General features: G+C 29.7%; 4 protein-coding genes across 5 annotated transcripts; all 4 read right to left on the reverse strand.

The window, feature by feature from the left end:
- Window positions 1-312: 312 nt before the first annotated feature.
- LOC143898865 (uncharacterized) lies at window positions 313-16,047 on the reverse strand. Its single transcript, XM_077408647.1, has 10 exons — window positions 14,670-16,047; window positions 12,871-13,206; window positions 12,239-12,440; window positions 11,536-11,694; window positions 11,234-11,277; window positions 2,316-2,699; window positions 1,490-1,825; window positions 1,018-1,219; window positions 671-826; window positions 313-388 (listed from the first exon to the last, which is right to left on the reverse strand). Exons 1-10 carry the CDS (start codon window positions 15,029-15,031, stop codon window positions 335-337), a joined length of 2,235 nt encoding a protein of 744 aa, XP_077264773.1. The 5' UTR covers window positions 15,032-16,047; the 3' UTR covers window positions 313-334.
- LOC143898784 (odorant receptor 46a-like) lies at window positions 3,558-6,564 on the reverse strand. The gene is made up of 5 exons (XM_077408505.1): window positions 6,195-6,564; window positions 5,568-5,903; window positions 4,937-5,144; window positions 3,971-4,111; window positions 3,558-3,717 (listed from the first exon to the last, which is right to left on the reverse strand). Exons 1-5 carry the CDS (start codon window positions 6,554-6,556, stop codon window positions 3,670-3,672), a joined length of 1,095 nt encoding a protein of 364 aa, XP_077264631.1. The 5' UTR covers window positions 6,557-6,564; the 3' UTR covers window positions 3,558-3,669.
- On the reverse strand, window positions 6,603-10,279 carry LOC143898780 (odorant receptor 94b-like). The gene is made up of 5 exons (XM_077408497.1): window positions 9,588-10,279; window positions 8,881-9,216; window positions 8,235-8,436; window positions 8,012-8,167; window positions 6,603-7,759 (listed from the first exon to the last, which is right to left on the reverse strand). The coding sequence occupies exons 1-5, from the start codon at window positions 9,947-9,949 to the stop codon at window positions 7,712-7,714; spliced, it is 1,104 nt and encodes a 367-aa protein (XP_077264623.1). The 5' UTR covers window positions 9,950-10,279; the 3' UTR covers window positions 6,603-7,711.
- A 116-nt stretch (window positions 16,048-16,163) lies between the features above and the next one.
- Window positions 16,164-18,879, reverse strand: LOC143898765 (odorant receptor 4-like). Of its 2 annotated transcripts, XM_077408455.1 has the most exons (5): window positions 18,034-18,879; window positions 17,451-17,783; window positions 16,860-17,061; window positions 16,594-16,749; window positions 16,164-16,359 (listed from the first exon to the last, which is right to left on the reverse strand). In XM_077408455.1, the coding sequence occupies exons 1-5, from the start codon at window positions 18,459-18,461 to the stop codon at window positions 16,312-16,314; spliced, it is 1,167 nt and encodes a 388-aa protein (XP_077264581.1). In that variant the 5' UTR covers window positions 18,462-18,879; the 3' UTR covers window positions 16,164-16,311. The 2 variants fall into 2 exon arrangements, with proteins under 2 accessions (XP_077264581.1, XP_077264580.1); XM_077408454.1 differs by lacking the exon at window positions 16,164-16,359 and having other exon boundaries at window positions 16,389-16,749.
- Window positions 18,880-18,999: the final 120 nt, after the last annotated feature.

Genomic DNA, 18,999 nt, shown 5'->3' on the forward strand with positions numbered 1-18,999 from the left:
TATGAAATTTCTTATTATTTTTTATTATTGTAAGAAACCGTTATTTAAAAATAAATACTTTACAACCTATTATATTTTTAAATATATTCTTATATGAAATAAAGAAAACATTAAAAAAGATCAGCTCTTAACAAGTGCTAGAATATTTTTAGTCTTATCTTAATGCAACAATTTTTTGCACCTTTTTATATTCAACAATATTTATTAATAATATTGATTAATAATTAACGTATTTTAATATTGGTGTTATTATTAAAGGACTTAACAAATTACGCATTAACTATTAATATTAGCAATATATATTTTACTTGCCGTAATACTTGTCTTCATACCGTTATTCTTTTATTTGTGCTAGCAAATTATAAGCAGAATACGACGTTTTGAGCACCTGCAGTAATTATTAATATTATTGTATATATTCAATCTCTTTTAAAATTATATTTAGGGGGATAATCCATAGTGTTAACATTTATATTTAGTACCATATTTTATAATTATTAACTATGATAAATGTTACATATAAAATGTATATTAATAGTACATAGTACCCAATATATATATATATATATTTTTTTTAAATTTATTACTAAAATTTCATATAAAAGATAAAAGATAGAAATTGTATTTATTAGAGAAGTTAATTTTATAGCATACTATGTTTTATACTGACCGCTACAAAAGAGTCTAGGTTCATGTTAAGAATGTGTGCACTGATAAACTCAATAGGCCTCATTGCGCGATTCATAATTATCAAAAGGCTTCTTTTAGTTTTATTATCCAACGCTATCCATTCTATTTCGAATATATTATCGACCAATTGTAGGCTCTGTAAATTCATAAACGTTAATATGCTAAATGTATTACTATCAGGTTCTCATAAAAGATACGTGCAATAATATAATTCTCATATTGTATATACATAGATATGTACATATATATGAAATTTAAACCAACATATATATATATATGTACATATTATTCGCATAATATAATTTGGGGTATTATAATCATGCACACCATTAGTTTAAGTTTATTTCCAAACCAACAGTAAATGAAAATTTGTACAAGTACGCAAAACGTATATGCAAATATCCCAATGAAATATGTATTTAATGTAGTTTTACTTAGTTGGTACAAATTCGAGCACACTACGAATGTACTCGCTATGAATTGAGTAGCGATTATTCTCGTGAATCTTGCGTTAGTCGCGTATGCATATCTGTAAACCAGAATTGTTTTATAGTAAGCATTACAATTAATTGTATTGGAAAAATTGAAAGACAAAAATAATTGTTACATGTCATTTAATATCTTAATAGTAAAAATAAAGAACTAATATCTCACATTGATTCAATAATATTATAAAATAATAAATTTTAAAATATATTTTATGTAAATAAGAGAGCTTTTTAAAATATATTGCCAAATTTAGAATTAATTATTAAACATTCTAAAATTATAAATCTAACAAGATTTTTACAAGACTAACTCGATTATGTGATGATGTTGGCGTACACAGTCGCTCAGAGTATTCTGGCCATTTATGACACCTTTTAGACGATACTGTAAGATCGTAATCTGACAGCATAGGTGCAGTAGCAGGCCAACAATGAGACTGTCACAAGCAACGTTAACAAAGGACCCAGATATCACGCCTATGTATTGATGAGCGTACGTGAAACAAAATATCACAAACGACGAGTAATCAAACGGTACCCATCCTCTAAATGTTAACTGCCTTTTTCTAAAATTCGTTAGTAACGATAGCAAAACGTGGCCTGCGCAAGTGACCATAATCAAGATAGCATAACACATTGCGTAATTCCTATAAAAAATAAGAAAAGTAATTTTGTTCTTATCTCGCAAGACAAAAATTTTTTTCTGTAGAAAAATGATATTTTCTATATGTAAAATTTATAAGAAATATACATAAAATAATATATAAAATACAAATAACTTGAACGTACACTGTACATGATAATCATCGAGTTCTCTTATTGTTAGTAATATTAAGGAACGAAATATATGGAAAAAAATCTTTGGGAAAATATGCTCGAATGATTTTCTAAATATTCCGTATTTGTAGAATTAATATTCTAATGTATATATGTATATCTGCAAGACTTTACTATTATTGACAATTCTTACAAATCAGATAACATATTAGGATAAATTGGGTGAGATAGTCATAGAGGAGAGATGACCCACCCGTGTTCTCTCAATCTAGCTTGACGTCTAGTATCGAATAGGCCATCTCTCCTCTAAGGCCATCTCACCCGAATTTACTCTAAATAAAGATATAATTTCATACTTACTGTATCATCTTGTCGAATTTACGTCGAATTTCGATTTCGACAGGTACTACTGGTTTAAACGTTCCTTCCGTAAGATTATGAATTAATTCCACGAATCTCTCGTGATTCACCCATAGATTAAGTATTTTATAGCATGCAGCGAACATGGTCACCATCGTGTATAAGATGTTAGTAAAATCGTCCGGATTGTCGACATTTAGTACAGCATCCATAAACTGCGTGAATGTGAAGCTGTACATTAGGCTAATTATTAATAATGTATACGCGTTATATAATGTGTGTTTGATCAGCGACGTCCACGAGAACGGTCGCCAGCATCCAGCGATTGCGAGAATTACGAGTGTAAATTTCAGCGCGTTCATGTTCTCTAAATAATAAAATATTCTTTCTCAGTAAAAACTTCTTTTTTCTTGTAAGAAATTTTCACAATTGCATTAACAATATGTACAACAACCTAATCAACTATGTAATTTAATATGTTGTAATGTTTTAAGATGCTCTTCGTGTACTTCGTTTTGATATACGTTGCGTGATGATATACATCAATCGCAAGTCAGCTGAGGAGAAAGACTTTACAGCGTCTATAGCTCGTGCGACATGACATTTGTTATTTTCCCCTCAAATAAGTAACATTGTTATTATAGCAAGCGTGGACTGATATTTTCAGCGAATTGAAATTTTCCCCGAGAATTCCAATCCTATATATTTATATATTGCAATATAAGTGTGCGTAGACAAGAGTTCTGATGTATGAAATCTTGATACATGGTACTCATCCATTACAAAATATTTTATTCATTATTGTAACTGTCCGCGACTTCAGTTTTCCTCAGCCCCCCCCAGGATTCTCTATGTTATTCTCGGTATCTATATCGAGCAGCATACCTATGCATTTTTTATAAACGCGGAAAGCGAGGTATCTTGAATTTATTTGTTTTTGCTGCGTGACACACATCACATCAAATAATTGGATTGGGTGGAAATGATAATCGCAGTAATTTGTTCTTCTATAATTATTTCGGTAGGATTTCGAACTGTACAATAGATAATAGTAATATACAAATAATATTTGGGAAAAATATTACATTATTATTTCTACTATAAGTTATTATTTTCTATACTTTCTTATAATAAACTATGAATTTTTTTAAAGTAGGTATCAATTTTAACTTGTCAATTATTTATACATTAAATAATATACTATATATATATATAATTTAAATAATATTATATATATATAAAGTTATTGGTATTTTACATATGCAATCTGCTTGCAAGATTATTGCATATTTTCCTGACATAAAACACAATGCGTAATGCATTATCGCATATAAAAATATAACAATTTTTATTATTACACTCGCACTAGTAAATTATAAACAGAATATGATGTCTTAAGCAACTGAAATGTTAAAAAATATTTCAAATTATTTTAAATATTCATGTATTATAATCATTATTATAAATATTTGTAAGTCGATCAATAATAATTTACATTAGCTAAGTATAAATATATGAACACATTTCTAATTTATTTTATAGAGCAAATTTTATTATTTGAATAGAATTATAATTAAAGAAATTAGAAATTTATGAAATAATTATTCCAGTTGATTATTTTAGTTACATTAGGATAAATTTTTTATAATACTAACCGCCACAAAAGAATTTAAATTTATGGTTAGAACATACACCGTAGAAATTTCAATGGGTATCATCGAACGTTTCATAACTAGCAAGAGGCCTTTCTTAATGCTATTGTCTGAATTTGTCCACTCCATTTGAAAAATACTGTCCTATAATACTATAATATAATGTGTAAAATATTTGAAGTTCGCCTCGGGACATCATGACGCGCAGGGTCGAAAATTCAACTTTCGGCCCTTGTAGTGTAATATACTATTTCTTCATACCTCGGTCGAAAGTACGTACTTTCGTCCCTAATAGCAGGGACAAAAGTTTAACATTTACTCCCTGTGAGAAGTACACGCGCGCCCTCTATAACCTTAAACCTTAACGCCCTTTAACCTTAAAAATAGTCATCAATATTGTTCTGTCTCGTCAGTTAATTTAATATTAAAATATTATAATATTAAAGTCAATTCAATAATCTAGCAAAAATGAACAATATGTCATCTGATGAATCCGTAGACGAGGAAGAAGTTATACGAAATTTCGATGCAGAAGCGCGATTGATAATAAATACAGATACGTTGCCAAAGAAGTCTGTTGATCGATACAATCTATTTTTGATAGAATGGATTTAATTTATTTTTACAAAATATGACAAGACTTGACTCTTCGAATGTATTTGATGCCTGCCCCCACGACCAGCAGCACTCGCTTCGCTCGTGCCGCAAATGTCGGGGGCAGGCATCAAAAACATGCTTATTAACCTTTAAAGTTAAAAAAAGTAAAATTAATAACGTACTTTCGACCGGCTATGAAGAAAAATCGTATACACTACGCGGGCCAAAAGTTGAAATCTCGGTCCTGCTCGTCATGATGCCTTCGGCTTCGCCTCGGGACATCATGACGCGCAGGGTCGAAAATTCAACTTTCGGCCCTTGTAGTGTAATATACTATATTTATGACCTTTAACAATTTGATTTATTAGATACATATACCTTTAATTTGACTTTATTTCCAAACCAGCAATAAATAAATATTTGCGTCAGCATGCAACTTGTATACATAATTAATTGTACATGGTTTACGCTCAAAGTCGACTTGGTCAGTTGATACAAATTGCAACAAATTACCATCGTACTTGCCATAAACTGAAATCCGACTATTTTTGTAAATCTCATATTCACTACTTGCGCATATCTGTAATAGAATTATGATTTTAATGCAAACATTAATTATGGAAAAAGTTATGATAAAAATAAGAACTGATTAAAAAGATTAATGCTTTAATAAAGCAGTATAGCAAATATATCTATAAATAAGGCGATAAAAGTATGTGGTAGAAGATATACATATATATATATGTATAATTAACAATTATTTAATGACAATTACACTTAAACAATAATAGTAAAAGTAATAATACATTTTAAACATTCTAGTGTACTTAATCATTTGGACATAGCATATAATTTTTAATCTACTATTTTATAATCAAAGAAATGTAAATCAAATAAAACGGAGAAAATATATGACTTCTATCGCACAACTTTGCCAAATAAATTACATATGATAGCAATGCTGAATAAGATATAATTTTTTGGCGCTAAAATGATAACTAACTCAAAAATTCGATTATGATGCCGTACGCAATAAGCCACAGTAAGTTGATTGCTCAAAATTTTTCTCAGGCGATATTCCAAAATATCAATTTGACAACATATGTGCATAAACAATCCGCACACAAGGCTATCTATTGCGACGCTTACAATACCGCCAAAACATGCGCTTAAAAGTAGTTGAGCATATGTGAAGCAAAATATCTTGTAAGATGAATAATCGTATGGTATCCATTCTCTATATTTTAGCCTTTTGTGTCTAAAGTCAGTGAATACCGAAGACGAAATGACGATTATGCATGTTGCCGTAACTAAGAGTGTGTACCTTAATGTATTGTTCCTAGAAAGTGACTAAAGAGTTATTTTTTTGTGAATAGATAAGAGATAAATAAATCCACATGCCAAATTTCGCATTGATCCGTTGTATAGTTTCTACACCAGAAAATTAGAAAAAAGCGATAAATTTAGCGAAAAAAAAAAATTTCTCCTTAAATTTACATTTAAAATATTTATTTTAAATAAATGTAATTTTAAGTGTGTATATAAGAAATATTATAAATCAAATAAATATTTCCCAAAGAGCAATGTTAAATAAGGGATTGAAAATTATTAAATTAAATTATATATTTACCGTATTAGTTTATCATATCGTCGTCGAATTTTCATCTCATCCGAATCTAGTGGTTTAAACGGCTCCTCGGTAAGATAGTTAATTAACGCGACAATATTCTCATAATTTAAACACATGATGAGTACTTTGTAGCATGCAATTGATACGGTCAACATCATATTCATATTGTTTGTGAAGTCGTTAGTATTGTCGACATACAGGACGAGGTCCATAATTTGAAATATTGTGAACGTATACAACATGGTAATTACATATAATCTGTAGATATTGTAAACTGTTCGTTTAAATAAAGATGTCCACGATTGCGGCCGAAAACATCCAGATATCGTAACAATTGTATACGTCAATTTCAAAATATGCATTATATCTTATATCAGAATATTTCATTAATTTAATTGTGTGGAAAGAAAAGTAAACGGAAAAATAGATACAGCAGAATTGAGTTGTATAAGACTATATAACGTGTTATAACTTTGTGAGTATAATAATGGAAATATTATAGGTCAATATTCATTGCTCTCAAGATAACTTTAGCCTAACAGAATCTCTATTATACGAAAAGTAAGACAAAATAACATAATTTCACGAGGGTAACAAGGCCCTGTAGAAGGTCTATAGACTTATGACGTTACTTCTCGATGGTAACGATATTTTCCATCAATATTTCCTACTTACTTTTGCATATTTAATATCTGTATCTTTATAATAACAAAATTGCAATAATTGTCTTTAATGCATTGCAGTATGTCCTCAAGATAATTGGGTAAACTATTTCTACGTACACGTTCGATTATATAGAAGATGTAATATTTCCATTGCTACATCGAAATAGAGAGAACAAAATTATAACATGTCAAGAAAAAAAGGAAAAAATTTTCAAAGGTTTTTCAATAATATATGAGATGTGAACCTCGGCAATATCTTGATATAAGTCTCACGATATATAACATCTCTCTCTTATTACATTTATCTACTATCCATATAAGAGTCGCGACATTCTAAGTATCGATTCCTACACGCAACATAAGCAGGCGAAGGAGTCTCTAAACATTATTAGAGGTATTACATTTATAAGAAAATACAGTCAAAAAAAAAAAAGAACAGTCGAAACGATTTAATTTAATAATATCTAAATTTATGTAATGCTATATTTTTATGTGCAACGATGCAATTCCGGTTCTTCTTCTTTAACCATTAATATGATTCTTTTCATGATTCTTGTAAAATCAGTCGGATACTAATATTGAACTCAAGCTTTGTATTTTACATGTGTTCCTTGGGGTACATAAGAACATATTTAAAATAAAAAAACGATAAGAAATACATATATTCATATATTTCTTATAATTACAATTAACAAACATATATATTTATATTAATATTTATATAGATAACAGTTATTCTATTTATAGTTATATTGTATTTCACATATGCAATCTGCTTGCAAGATTATTGCATATTTTCCTGACATAAAACATAATGCATTATCGCATATGAAAATATAACAATTTTTATTATTACACTCGCACTAGTAAATTATAAACAGAATATGATGTCTTAAGCAACTGAAATGTTAAAAAATATTTCAAATTATTTTAAATTCATGTATTATAATCATTATTATAAATATTTGTAAGTCGATCAATAATAATTTACATTAGCTAAGTATAAATATATGAACACATTTCTAATTTATTTTAATTATAAAACAAATTTTATTATTTGATTAGAATTATAATTAAAGAAATTAGAAATTTATTAAATAATTATTCTAGTTGATTGTTTTAGTTACATTACGATAAATTTTTTATACTAACCGCCACAAAAGAATCCAAATTTATGGTTAGAATATACATAGTAGAAATTTCAATGGGTATCATTGAACGTTTCATAACTAGCAAGAGGCCCTTCTTAATGTTATTGTCTAGATTTGGCCACTCCATTTGAAAAATACTGTCCGTTAATTCAAGGCCCTATAATATTATGTGTAAAATATTTTATTTATGACCTTTAACAATTTGTTTTATTAGATACATATACCTTTAATTTGACTTTATTTCCAAACCAGCAATAAATAAATATTTGGGTCAGCATGCAACTTGTATACATAATTAATTGTACATGGTTTGCGCTGAAAGTCGACTTGGTCAGTTGATACAAATTGCAACAAATTACCATCGTACTTGCCATAAACTGAAATCCGACTATTTTTGTAAATCTCATATTCAATACTTGCGCATATCTGTAATAGAACTTTTGGTTTTTATATTCTGTGATATTTGTATATGTACATAAAATTAATAATATTTACGTTGTTATGATTAATAGATAAATTTTTTATTATTTAAAAAAATGACTAGACATATGCAGATCAGATTAACAAATTAACATATAACATTAATGAAGCCGTAAAAACACGATATATCTATAATAGCTATATAGTAGTAAAAGTTAATATTGTTAATAATAATGTGTACATTTTAGCGATTGTATAAAGCATCTAAAATAATTATATTTTGGTTTAGTATAAAATCTTGAATCTTTGTTTTTGCAATTGTAAAAAAAGGGATTGAAAAAAGTAGAAAAATGCGTATGATTTATATCATGGTTTTATTAAGTAATATACATAATAGCAATGCTAAATATTATAGATATATCATTTTCCGGCATTAATATAATAACTAACTGTAAAATTCGGTTGTGATGGTGTATGCAGTAGCCCAGAGTAAATTGATTGCTTAAGATATTCTTTAGGCGATATTCCAAGATCTCGATCTGGCAACATATGTGCATTAAGAGTCCACATAAAAGGGTATCGCAAGCGACGTTCACACTAGCACAGTGGAAGGTACTTATCATTTGCTGAGCGTAAGTTAAACAGTAAGTTTTGTAAGACGAATAATCGTATGGTACCCATTCTCTATACGTTAATCTTTTGTGCCTAAAATCAGTGAATAACGACATCATGGCGATGAACGAGCATGTTGTTCCAATTAAGCTCGTGTAATGTAACGTGTTGTTCCTAGAAGATGATTGAAGAAATTGTTTTAAGCTTCGTAGAACATTAATTGTAAAGAAGATAAAGAATTTGAAATAATTGTACATTTATTCTTTGTGATAAATAATATACTATTTAATAATACTGTAATTGAATTTGATTCTTTTAAATTAATTTATTATTAAATTATTTAAAATTTTATTAATACAAATTTGCTTTGCATTTCTCAAATATATTAAATTTTAAATAATAAATCTAAATTTTTAAATTACGTTAGAATTTGCAATATATTTTTAAAGAAATGTACTAATTATATGTACAAAATATTGAATTAAAGAAATATCTATAATGTTACATAAAAGATTGAAGATTATTTAATTAAGAAGTATATTTACCATATTATTTTATCGTACTGCCGTCGAATTTTTATCTCATCCAAATTTAAGGGCTTAAATGGCACTTCAGTGAGACAGTTAATTAACGCTGCAATCTTCTCATAATTTAACCACACGATAAACAACTTATAACATGCAGCAGATGAGGTTAACATCATGTTTAAATTATTAGTGAAGTCGTCAGGATTGTCGACGTTTAGAACAATGTCCATAAATTGCGACATTGAAAAAAAAAATAACATGCCAATTACATATACCCTGTAAATATTATAAACTGTCTGTTTAAACAGAGATGTCCACGAAAGTGGTCGAAAGCATCCAGTGATCATAACAATTGTACGCGTTAATTTCAAAATATGCATTATTAGCTTTCTCGTTTAATTAGGAAATAAAGAAAAGATATAATGTATAATTATATAACGTGCATTGCCATATATTTCTGATAATGATTGATAGAAATCTTTGAACGATGTTCACACAACAATATATTTATAACTTTAGCTTAACAAAGTTTCTATCACGCAGTAAAAAGAATCAGATAACATTATTTCAAGAGGGTGCACCGTTAAATGTGTATAGACGTATGATGCGATTCTTCGACGGTGACGATATTTCTCGACGATATTTCCTTTTTTCTATTGCATATTTAATATCCCTATCTTTATAACATAAAACCTGCGATACAGCAATATCTATGTAAGGTAGCTCTAGTATAATGACTTCTACCTGCAACTTTTATTACACAAGAGATGTATATTTTTATTCTTTTCTTCTAGATAGATAGCAAAATCGCAATATAATCAAGAGAGGAAGAAACAAATTCTTCAAAGTTCATTGATAATTCAACGATCGCCTTATATGTCTTGTATGCCACTTGCTGATAGGGGCAAGTTTATTTCATTTATTATCGTATTTATCTAGAAGATAGAGATACCTCGCTCAGTATATTGATTGTTACAATATGATTATGCAAGAAACACTTTAAAGTTATGCTTTATATAAAGCTGTAATTATAATCTTCGTAACTTCGTAAATTTTCAAAATATATTATTTCTCGTTACACAAAGTATTTTATTTATTAGACGTTCGCATCTGGCGTATCATTTAGTATTTCTACTCCCACATCGTAATTAAACAAAAGAATAACAATACAAGGTATGCACTTATATACTGGCTAGAGTCAGGCAGGAATTAAATATAATTATTGGTTTTAATAATATCTTGAAATTTTTATTATACATTTTTCATATTTGCAATGATGTTTTTTCGAATAGACTGTGTCGAATAGTATGTGTATGACATCTTTACGATTTTCCCAGTATCGTCCTGCATATGAAAATATTAAGACAAACGGTATTTGAAACGTTATTTAGAAAAAAAATATATTTTAAAATTTATTACATATTTTAAATATATTTTGGTATAAAAAAAAACATTTGTTTGTTGAAAAAATTAATTGTTATCAATGTCCAGAATAATTTAGTCTTATGTTAATGCAAAAATTTTTTGCACTTGTTTACTTGTTAACAATATTTAATATTTACTAATGATTAATTAACGTACATCTAGTATTGGTGCTTTTTTCAAGGGACTTAATAAATATCTTTTACTTATCTTCGTATCCACTTTTATATTGTTATTCCTGTATTTTTACTAGCAAGTTGTAAGCAGAATACGACGTTTTAAGCAACTGCAATAATTATAAATATATTTAATCTCTTTTAAAATCTTTTTGAAAAAGATTATCCAAAATTGAAATTTATATAAATTTTAGTACTATATTACGTAATTATCAATCATGGTAAATGTTACATATAAAATGTATATTAATAATGACCAATATTTATTTTGAAAAACTTATTACTAAAATCTTGACCAAAAGATGTAAGATAAAAATTTTATTAGTTAAAGAAATTAAATTTTATAACATACTATGTTTTATACTAACCGCTACAAAAGAGTCTAGGTTCATGTTAAGAATGTGTGCAGTGTGTGTAAACTCAATAGGTCTCATCGCGCGATTCATAATTATCAAAAGGCTTCTTTTAGTTTTATTATCCAACGCTATCCATTCTGTTTCGAAAATATTATCGACTAATTGAAAGCTCTATAAAATTTATATATTTTAACATACAAAATGTTTTGCTTTCAGGTTCTTTGTAAAAGAAACGTGTAATAATCTAGACAATACGCGTGTCTTTATGACGTCTTTTTAGTCATGCGGATTGTCTGGAAATGTAATTCTCATATATGTACAGGGAGTATCAGACCATCTGTCTCTTCAACTTTTTCCGTAAGCCTTAAATCTTATTCAAGGAATCGAATGAAAGCATTTCTGTTTACTGAAATTAACCGGAGGTAATGGCAAGTGGAGTCAACTTTGAAATCTCTAACATGGGAACATATGTCGTGTAGAGTATTGTTCAGTAAAGCTTAAAAAAAGAAACATCTTTTATTTGAACATAATCGTAGTATTTTCAATCGTTGAGAAGAAACGACTGGAAAATTGAGAGGTGATGGTGTCGAAATAATAATACAAAGTTTCGTATGGTTTTCTCCAACTTCTTGTCACCTTGCGCTTATGGGAAATGGGTGGGACGGGTAGTCTGATGCACCTTGTTCTATATAAACATATATAAATATATGCACACCATTAGTTTGAGTTTATTTCCAAACCAACAATAGATGAAAATTTCTGCAAGTACACACGATGTATATGAGAATAAACCAATGAAATTAGCGTTTATTTTATTTCTAGATAGTTGGTACAAATTCGAGCACATTATGAATGTACTTGCTACGAATTGAAATGCGATTATCTTCGTAAATTTCGCGTTAGTCGCGTATGCGTATCTGCAAACAAAATATTTTTATACTGAGCATTATAATTAATTGTGTTGGATAAATTGAAAGGCATAAATAATTGTTACATGCCATTTAACATGAAAAATAAAAAATAGGTTCGATATACGACTTTTGGAACATAGGCGATTTCGGAAATTTTACCAAATAATGTATTAAAATAACATGTATTAAGAAAATTTAAGGTAGTGTATTAAGATGGATTTAACATCGCAAATCAGTAACAAATTGATTATGAAATATATCTGCATAAATATAAGAATAAACAAAAAATAAATAGAATTAATACTATATAATAGAATATCCTTTTTAATTAATTTAAAAACATATTTCATGTAAATAAAAAAACTTTAAGATATATTACCAAATTCAAAAATTATTGAATATTCCAAGATTAAGTCAAGATTATCACAAGACTAACTCGATTATGTGATGATGATGGCGTACACAGTCGCTGAGAGTATAGTGCCCATATACGATACCTTTCAGGCGAGATTCTAATATCGTAATCTGACAGCATAGATGCAGTAGCAAACCGACAATGAGACAGTCACAAGCAACGTTAATAATGCACGAAGCTACTCCGCCTACGATTTGATGAGCATATGTGAGAGAAAACATCACGAACGACGAGTAATCATATGGTATCCATCCTCCGAATGTTAACTGCCTCTTTCTGAAATTCGTCAGTAATGATACCAAGATCTGAAATGCGCAACTGACTGCAACCAACATAGCATAACACATTGCGTTATTTCTAGAAAAAATAAGAAAAAGTGATTACGCCTTTATCTCGTAAGATAAAAATGTCTTTTACTTTCGTAGAAATAGTATATTACACTACAAGCCGAGAGCACGATGGCGCGCAGTTCAGGGCTCTCAAACTTTCTGCCCGTGTAGTGTATACTATTTTTCTTGCTGCCTGGTCGAAAGTACGGAAGAATGACATGTGTGTGTTGAAGATATTGATGCCTGCCCCGACATTTGCGGCACGAGCGAAGCGAGTGCTGCTGGTCGGGGGGAGGCATCAAATCAAATGCATCTTTAATTGTGCTTCCGCATCAAAGTTTTTGGTGACTTCTTCCTCATCTGTTGACTCGCCAGATAATGGTTTATGCATTTTATTCTTATTTTTATTTTTATTACACTAATCACATATCACTTTCTGAATAGAATTTACTAATAAACATTATCATTGACTAACCGTAAACAAATTTTTAGGTTATACGAGTGAAAGTAAAAGTAGAGGTTGGGGCGATGTGAATTGGGTTTGTGGTAATATTGTGGTAGGGATCTTGTCATATATTGAGTGCCAGTGCACGCAACTAAGTTTTTACTCCCGCTATTCTAAATGGCGCGCATGTAGTTTAACCAAGGCATAAAAATGAGACTTTCTGCCTTGGAACCGGGGCCGAAAGTACGTACTTTCGACCGAGGTAGTAAGAAAAACAATATTTTCTACATGTAATCAAAGTTATGCAACTAATACATAAATATAAATAATTTTAAACGTATATATGATACAGAATTCTGTTAATAATATCTATTAACCCTAGCTTTCCACACTTCCAAATTTTTACGAGCTTCCTACACTGGGGTACAGGCTACTCCACGTCGTATATTTAGCTATATGAAAAAATCAATTAATTTTAAGTCACTTTTTTCTACCGATACGCCAGACATCAAGGAATATGCCTATGAATAAGAAAATATGAAAAAGACAGTAGTTGGAAAATATTCGCTTGTAAAGAAAAGGTAAATTCTCGTAGCAAATTAGAGAATTTTACCTAAGGTTACAGGCACCCCAGTGTGGTAAGCTAGGGTTAATAATATTAAGAGTGATATCTATAAAAAGTCTTTGGGAAAAATGCTGTAATGATATTCTAAACATTTCGTTAGATACAATATTACAATATTTATAAAATTAATAATATTCAAATCCGAGGATTAAAATTCAGTATGAAGAATAGGGCACGGAAAGCCGTAACAAGATGTTCGTGTCTTATTATTTTTAATAGACAAATATTATTCCAACCATAGTAAACGCCGACAAATCGTCAGACTTGGAAACACAATTCTGGTTGAAGTAGTAAAATCTCCCCCCCCCCCAATTTAATTTATAAAATATTATAATCTATATATCTGCCAAACTTTATAATTATTTACACAATTCTTACAAATCAAGTACCGTAAATAAAAAGATAATTTTTTTTTACTTACTGTATTACTTTGTCGAATTTACGTCGAATTTCGATTTCGATAGGTACTAGTGGCTTAAATGTTCCTTCCGTAAGATTCTGAATTAATTCCGCTAAACTCTTATGATTCACCCATAGATCTAGTATTTTGTAGCACGAAGAGAACAGGGTCAACATCATATAGACAACGTTAGTAAAATCGTCCGGATTGTCGACATTTAGGACAAAATCCATAAACTGCGTGAGTGTGTAGCTGTACAGTAGGCTAATTATTAATAATGAATACGCGTTGTATAATGTATGTTTGATCAGCGACGTCCACGAGAACGGTCGCCAGCATCCAGCGATTGCGAGAATTGCGAGTGTAAATTTCAACGCGTCCATGTTCTCTAAACGAAATATATTCTTTAAATTCGTCGATCCGTATAAAAAAACGCGTCTTTTTTCTTGAAAAAAATTTTCAAAATTGCATTAACCCAATATGTACCTACAACATGATCAACTATGCAATTTAATCAGTTGTGATGTATTGAGATGCTTTTCGTGTACTGTTTTGATATATCAGTGACAAATCAGCTGAGGAAGGAGACTTTACAGCGTCTATAGCTCGTGCGACGCGACATTTGTTATTTTCCCCTCGAATAAGTATAACATATTATTATTATATTATATAGCAACGTGGACTGGTATTTTCAGCGAACTGAAATTTCCCGAGAATTCCAATCCCATATTTATGTATTGCAATATGCGTAGACAAGAGTTCAGATGTATGAGAACTTGATACATTGATGTACTTATCCATTATAAAATATTCATCATTGTCGCTGTCCGCGACTTCAGTTTTCCTCAGTCCGGCATTCCCTATCTTCTTCTCGGTGTCTATATCGAGCAGCGTATCTATGCATTTTTTATTAAGTATAAATGTGGAAAGCAAAATATATAGATATATATATATCTTGAATTTATTTATTTTTGCAATGTGACACACATCAGAGCAAATAGGGGAGACCGAAGCATGTTACAGGAATAAATTTACACATTGTTTATATTCGGTTATTTCCCAATAAATTGCAGAATCCAGCAAGTAGGGAGTGCAAAACCATCTTTAACACATATGACGTAAGTTGCATTTTATCATGAGCAACAGTTATGAAATAATGGCATTAAATTGCATTTTTAATAGTGGAAGTAAATTCTCACAGTCTCGTAATTTCATTTACCTATTGATAATTGTAGAATTTTGTTAGTTGCTGTCACAGTTTTGTCACGAAGGATATTGTACTCTCGAATTATATTAAAGATAGGCACAAATGCTGTATAGAAAAGAACCAAAAAATAAAATGTAAAAAGTGTGTCATCTTGCCTCGGTCTTCCCTAATGTTTGGACTGAATGAAAACGATAATCGAAGTAATCTGTTCTTCCATGGTCATTTTTGTAAGATTTCTTAACTTTATAATACACAACAGAAATATATAAATAATATCTAGAAAAGATATAATATTATCATTTCATACTATAAATTATTATTTTCTGTACTCTCTTATGATAAAATATTTATTTCTTTTAAGTACATTGTTACCAATTTTAACTCGACATTTATTTATACACTGAATATTATTTATTAAATTATTATATTCTACATGCAATTTTCTTAGCGCTGGTTTTATACCCGTTGCAGTAAAGTGTATGTTGAATATGATATTCTAAGTACCTGCAACACATAAGTGCATATGAAATTGTTTTAATGGCGTTAACGATAATCTAACAATAAAAAAACTTTATCAATAATAGTGCAATGTGACTTAGACTTTGTGTACTTAATTACATTGTTACTGTTGAACAAAAATACGTGTGAATTAAGATTAACATGTATAACACCAAAGAGAGAAAAAATACGCAAAAGACATTTTATTAATAAAATTGGCTGCAAATGTAATAAATTTACCCCTACGAAGGATTCAAGATTCATGGAAAAGAGATATGCGCTAGTAAATTCGATAGGAATCGTTGCTCGATTCATAATCATCAAAAGAGCTTTTTTAAACCTGTCGTTCAATTCTGGCCAATCCATTTCAAAAACATGATCAATTATCTGAAGGCTCTATAAACAGATGATAAAACATCAAAATAATATTTACGCACAGTATAGTCATGATTAAGAAATATTGAAATAATATAACTATTAATAAAAAATATGAATTGTACACGTACTTTTAATTTGACTTCATTTCCAAACCAACAGTAAATAAAAATTTCTATCATCATGCAGACAGTGTATAATACTAACGGAAGATATTTCGCGCTTAATGTTGTCTGGGCCAGTTGATACAAATTGGAACACACCACCAGCATACTTGTTATAAACTGAATAGCGATTATCTTCGCGAATCTTTCATTCATCACGGAAGCAAAGCTGCAATTTAGTAGATAGTTTATTTTGCAAGTAAAGTAATTGTCCATTCTTAATTATAATAAAATAATTTTAATTTCTTTATTCTTAAATATATGTCAACACCAATGTGGCAAAAAATTGCCCACTTTTGTTAGATCATGTTGTCCCCGATCACTAATAACGAATCTCAATTCCAAAGAAAATTAATTTAAAGCATATTAATTGCATATATTAATTACATAATTCCATTAAATGATGTACATTAGAAAATTTAATTTCCAAAATACGTTAGGGACATAATATGGAAAAATTTTAAAGATTGAAAGTTGCAAATTAAAATATCTCATAGATGCGAATTAGATCAATTCTTGTCCATGATTTGCAACAATTAAAACCCGTACGAAACTGACTCATATATAAGGTCATGATGACGTACGCAGTCGCGCAAGTTTTTCCAGGTATGTGATTTGTTCAGTCGGTATTCCAATATCTCGATCTGACAGCAAACGTGCAGCAAGAGACCGCATATGAAGCAATCGCAGGCGAGATTGACCAGAGCGCATGTTGCCATACTTATTAACTGATGAGTGTATACGAGGGAGAATAACGCCGAAGAGGAGTAGTTGAACGGCAGCCAGGCTTTGTACGTTAGGTCCCCCGTTCTGAAGTTCGTGAACAAAGAAGTCAGAGCGATGCACACGCATGTCGATTCAACCAAGACGAAGCAAAATAATGTGTTGTTCCTGCAAAACAATTTAAAAATTTGTTACAAAACTGGTCTACGTCTTCATTTCTTTTTATCCGTTCCAAATGCGGTCGATATTTACTTCGACAATTCGAATCACTCGCACATTATTATTCTCTTTCAACAATTTTATTCTAATTCTACTATATTGTTGTTTTACTATTGCATCACTTCCACGAATAAAACTCATAAAACACTTTCTGCGGATAATCACTTATTATAGAAATATAATTAAATATAATATTTACCGTATTATTTTGTCAAAATTTTGGCGGATTTTTAGTTCGCCGGGTATCTCCGGTCTAAATGATGTTTCGGTAAGAGTATTAATAATGTCCGCTACATTCTTACGATTCAGCCACATACTGGATATCTTAAAGATCCCGATGCACACAGCCATCATTATGTACAAAATACTAGTAAATTCTTCTGGATTTCCGGCATTCAGAACCATGGCCACAAATTGAGAAATCGCAAACGTATACAATAGAAGAATTACAAGAAACGTATAAGCGTTGTAAATTTTCTGTTTGTATGAGGATATCCACGGCAACGGTCGCCAGCATCCAGCAACCGTCATTAATGCGAGCGTATGCTTTAACAAATCTGTTTTATCTTCCGTTTTATCATATCGAACGTGATTCTTTTCGACACTAGATTCACCGGAAATTAACATTTCTCTACAACAATTATTACACAATTTGGATACAAAAAGAAAAAAAGCTTTCTATAAAGCTACAAAAAACTGACCCTCTTTACACATCAATAGCATATATTAATAACATTAAATTCTAATAAATTTGAAGATTACAGAAATACGAAGAAGCTTATTATTGTAACGTACGAAAAATTGAATATTGCATTAAATCTTTTTATAAAATAAATTTACAGAGGTTCTATAGAAACTATAGTAGGTATAAATTCCGGTCGCGTAGTAGATAATAACGGGCAAGATTTTCTACGATACTGACGACTTTAAAATTTCCATAGACATTGTCTATAGAAAATGTTTTCCGTCTACAGACCCCTATTCGGCATTTATGTCATTATTATAATGTAGAAATTAGCAATGTTGCATCTATTGATAGAATATTTTTATTTCAGGTTGAGTCTCCGGCGGTAATTTTTTCAAATGCAAACTTTATGCGACAATAATATAATGTGATATTATTATCATACGAAAGTCGAGATATTGAGATAAAACGATAGATATA

This window comes from Temnothorax americanus, unplaced genomic scaffold (assembly GCF_048541705.1).
Source record: "Temnothorax americanus isolate GAGA-0224 unplaced genomic scaffold, ASM4854170v1 Scaffold24, whole genome shotgun sequence".
NCBI lineage: Eukaryota > Metazoa > Arthropoda > Insecta > Hymenoptera > Formicidae > Temnothorax > Temnothorax americanus.

What these genes read in the sequence shown, in the direction of transcription:
- LOC143898765 (XM_077408454.1), bottom strand. Translation starts at nt 18,461, where the DNA reads ATGTTAATTTCCGGTGAATCTAGTGTCGAAAAGAATCACGTTCGATAT. An exon ending in AATTTTGACAAAATAATACG is followed by an intron (nt 17,784 to 18,033) that starts GTAAATATTATA and finishes ATTGTTTTGCAG; the next exon opens with GAACAACACATTATTTTGCT. An exon ending in CATCATGACCTTATATATGA is followed by an intron (nt 17,062 to 17,450) that starts GTCAGTTTCGTA and finishes ACTAAATTGCAG; the next exon opens with CTTTGCTTCCGTGATGAATG.
- LOC143898784 (XM_077408505.1), bottom strand. Translation starts at nt 6,556, where the DNA reads ATGCATATTTTGAAATTGACGTATACAATTGTTACGATATCTGGATGT. An exon ending in CGATATGATAAACTAATACG is followed by an intron (nt 5,904 to 6,194) that starts GTAAATATATAA and finishes GTCACTTTCTAG; the next exon opens with GAACAATACATTAAGGTACA. An exon ending in ATTTAAATTCTTTTGTGGCG is followed by an intron (nt 3,718 to 3,970) that starts GTTAGTATTATA and finishes TTAACATTTCAG; the next exon opens with TTGCTTAAGACATCATATTC.
- LOC143898865 (XM_077408647.1), bottom strand. Translation starts at nt 15,031, where the DNA reads ATGGACGCGTTGAAATTTACACTCGCAATTCTCGCAATCGCTGGATGC. An exon ending in GAAATAAACTCAAACTAATG is followed by an intron (nt 11,695 to 12,238) that starts GTGTGCATATAT and finishes TAAATTTTATAG; the next exon opens with AGCTTTCAATTAGTCGATAA. An exon ending in AAATTCGACAAGATGATACA is followed by an intron (nt 1,826 to 2,315) that starts GTAAGTATGAAA and finishes TATTTTTTATAG; the next exon opens with GAATTACGCAATGTGTTATG.
- LOC143898780 (XM_077408497.1), bottom strand. Translation starts at nt 9,949, where the DNA reads ATGCATATTTTGAAATTAACGCGTACAATTGTTATGATCACTGGATGC. An exon ending in CAGTACGATAAAATAATATG is followed by an intron (nt 9,217 to 9,587) that starts GTAAATATACTT and finishes ATCATCTTCTAG; the next exon opens with GAACAACACGTTACATTACA. An exon ending in ATTTGGATTCTTTTGTGGCG is followed by an intron (nt 7,760 to 8,011) that starts GTTAGTATAAAA and finishes TTAACATTTCAG; the next exon opens with TTGCTTAAGACATCATATTC.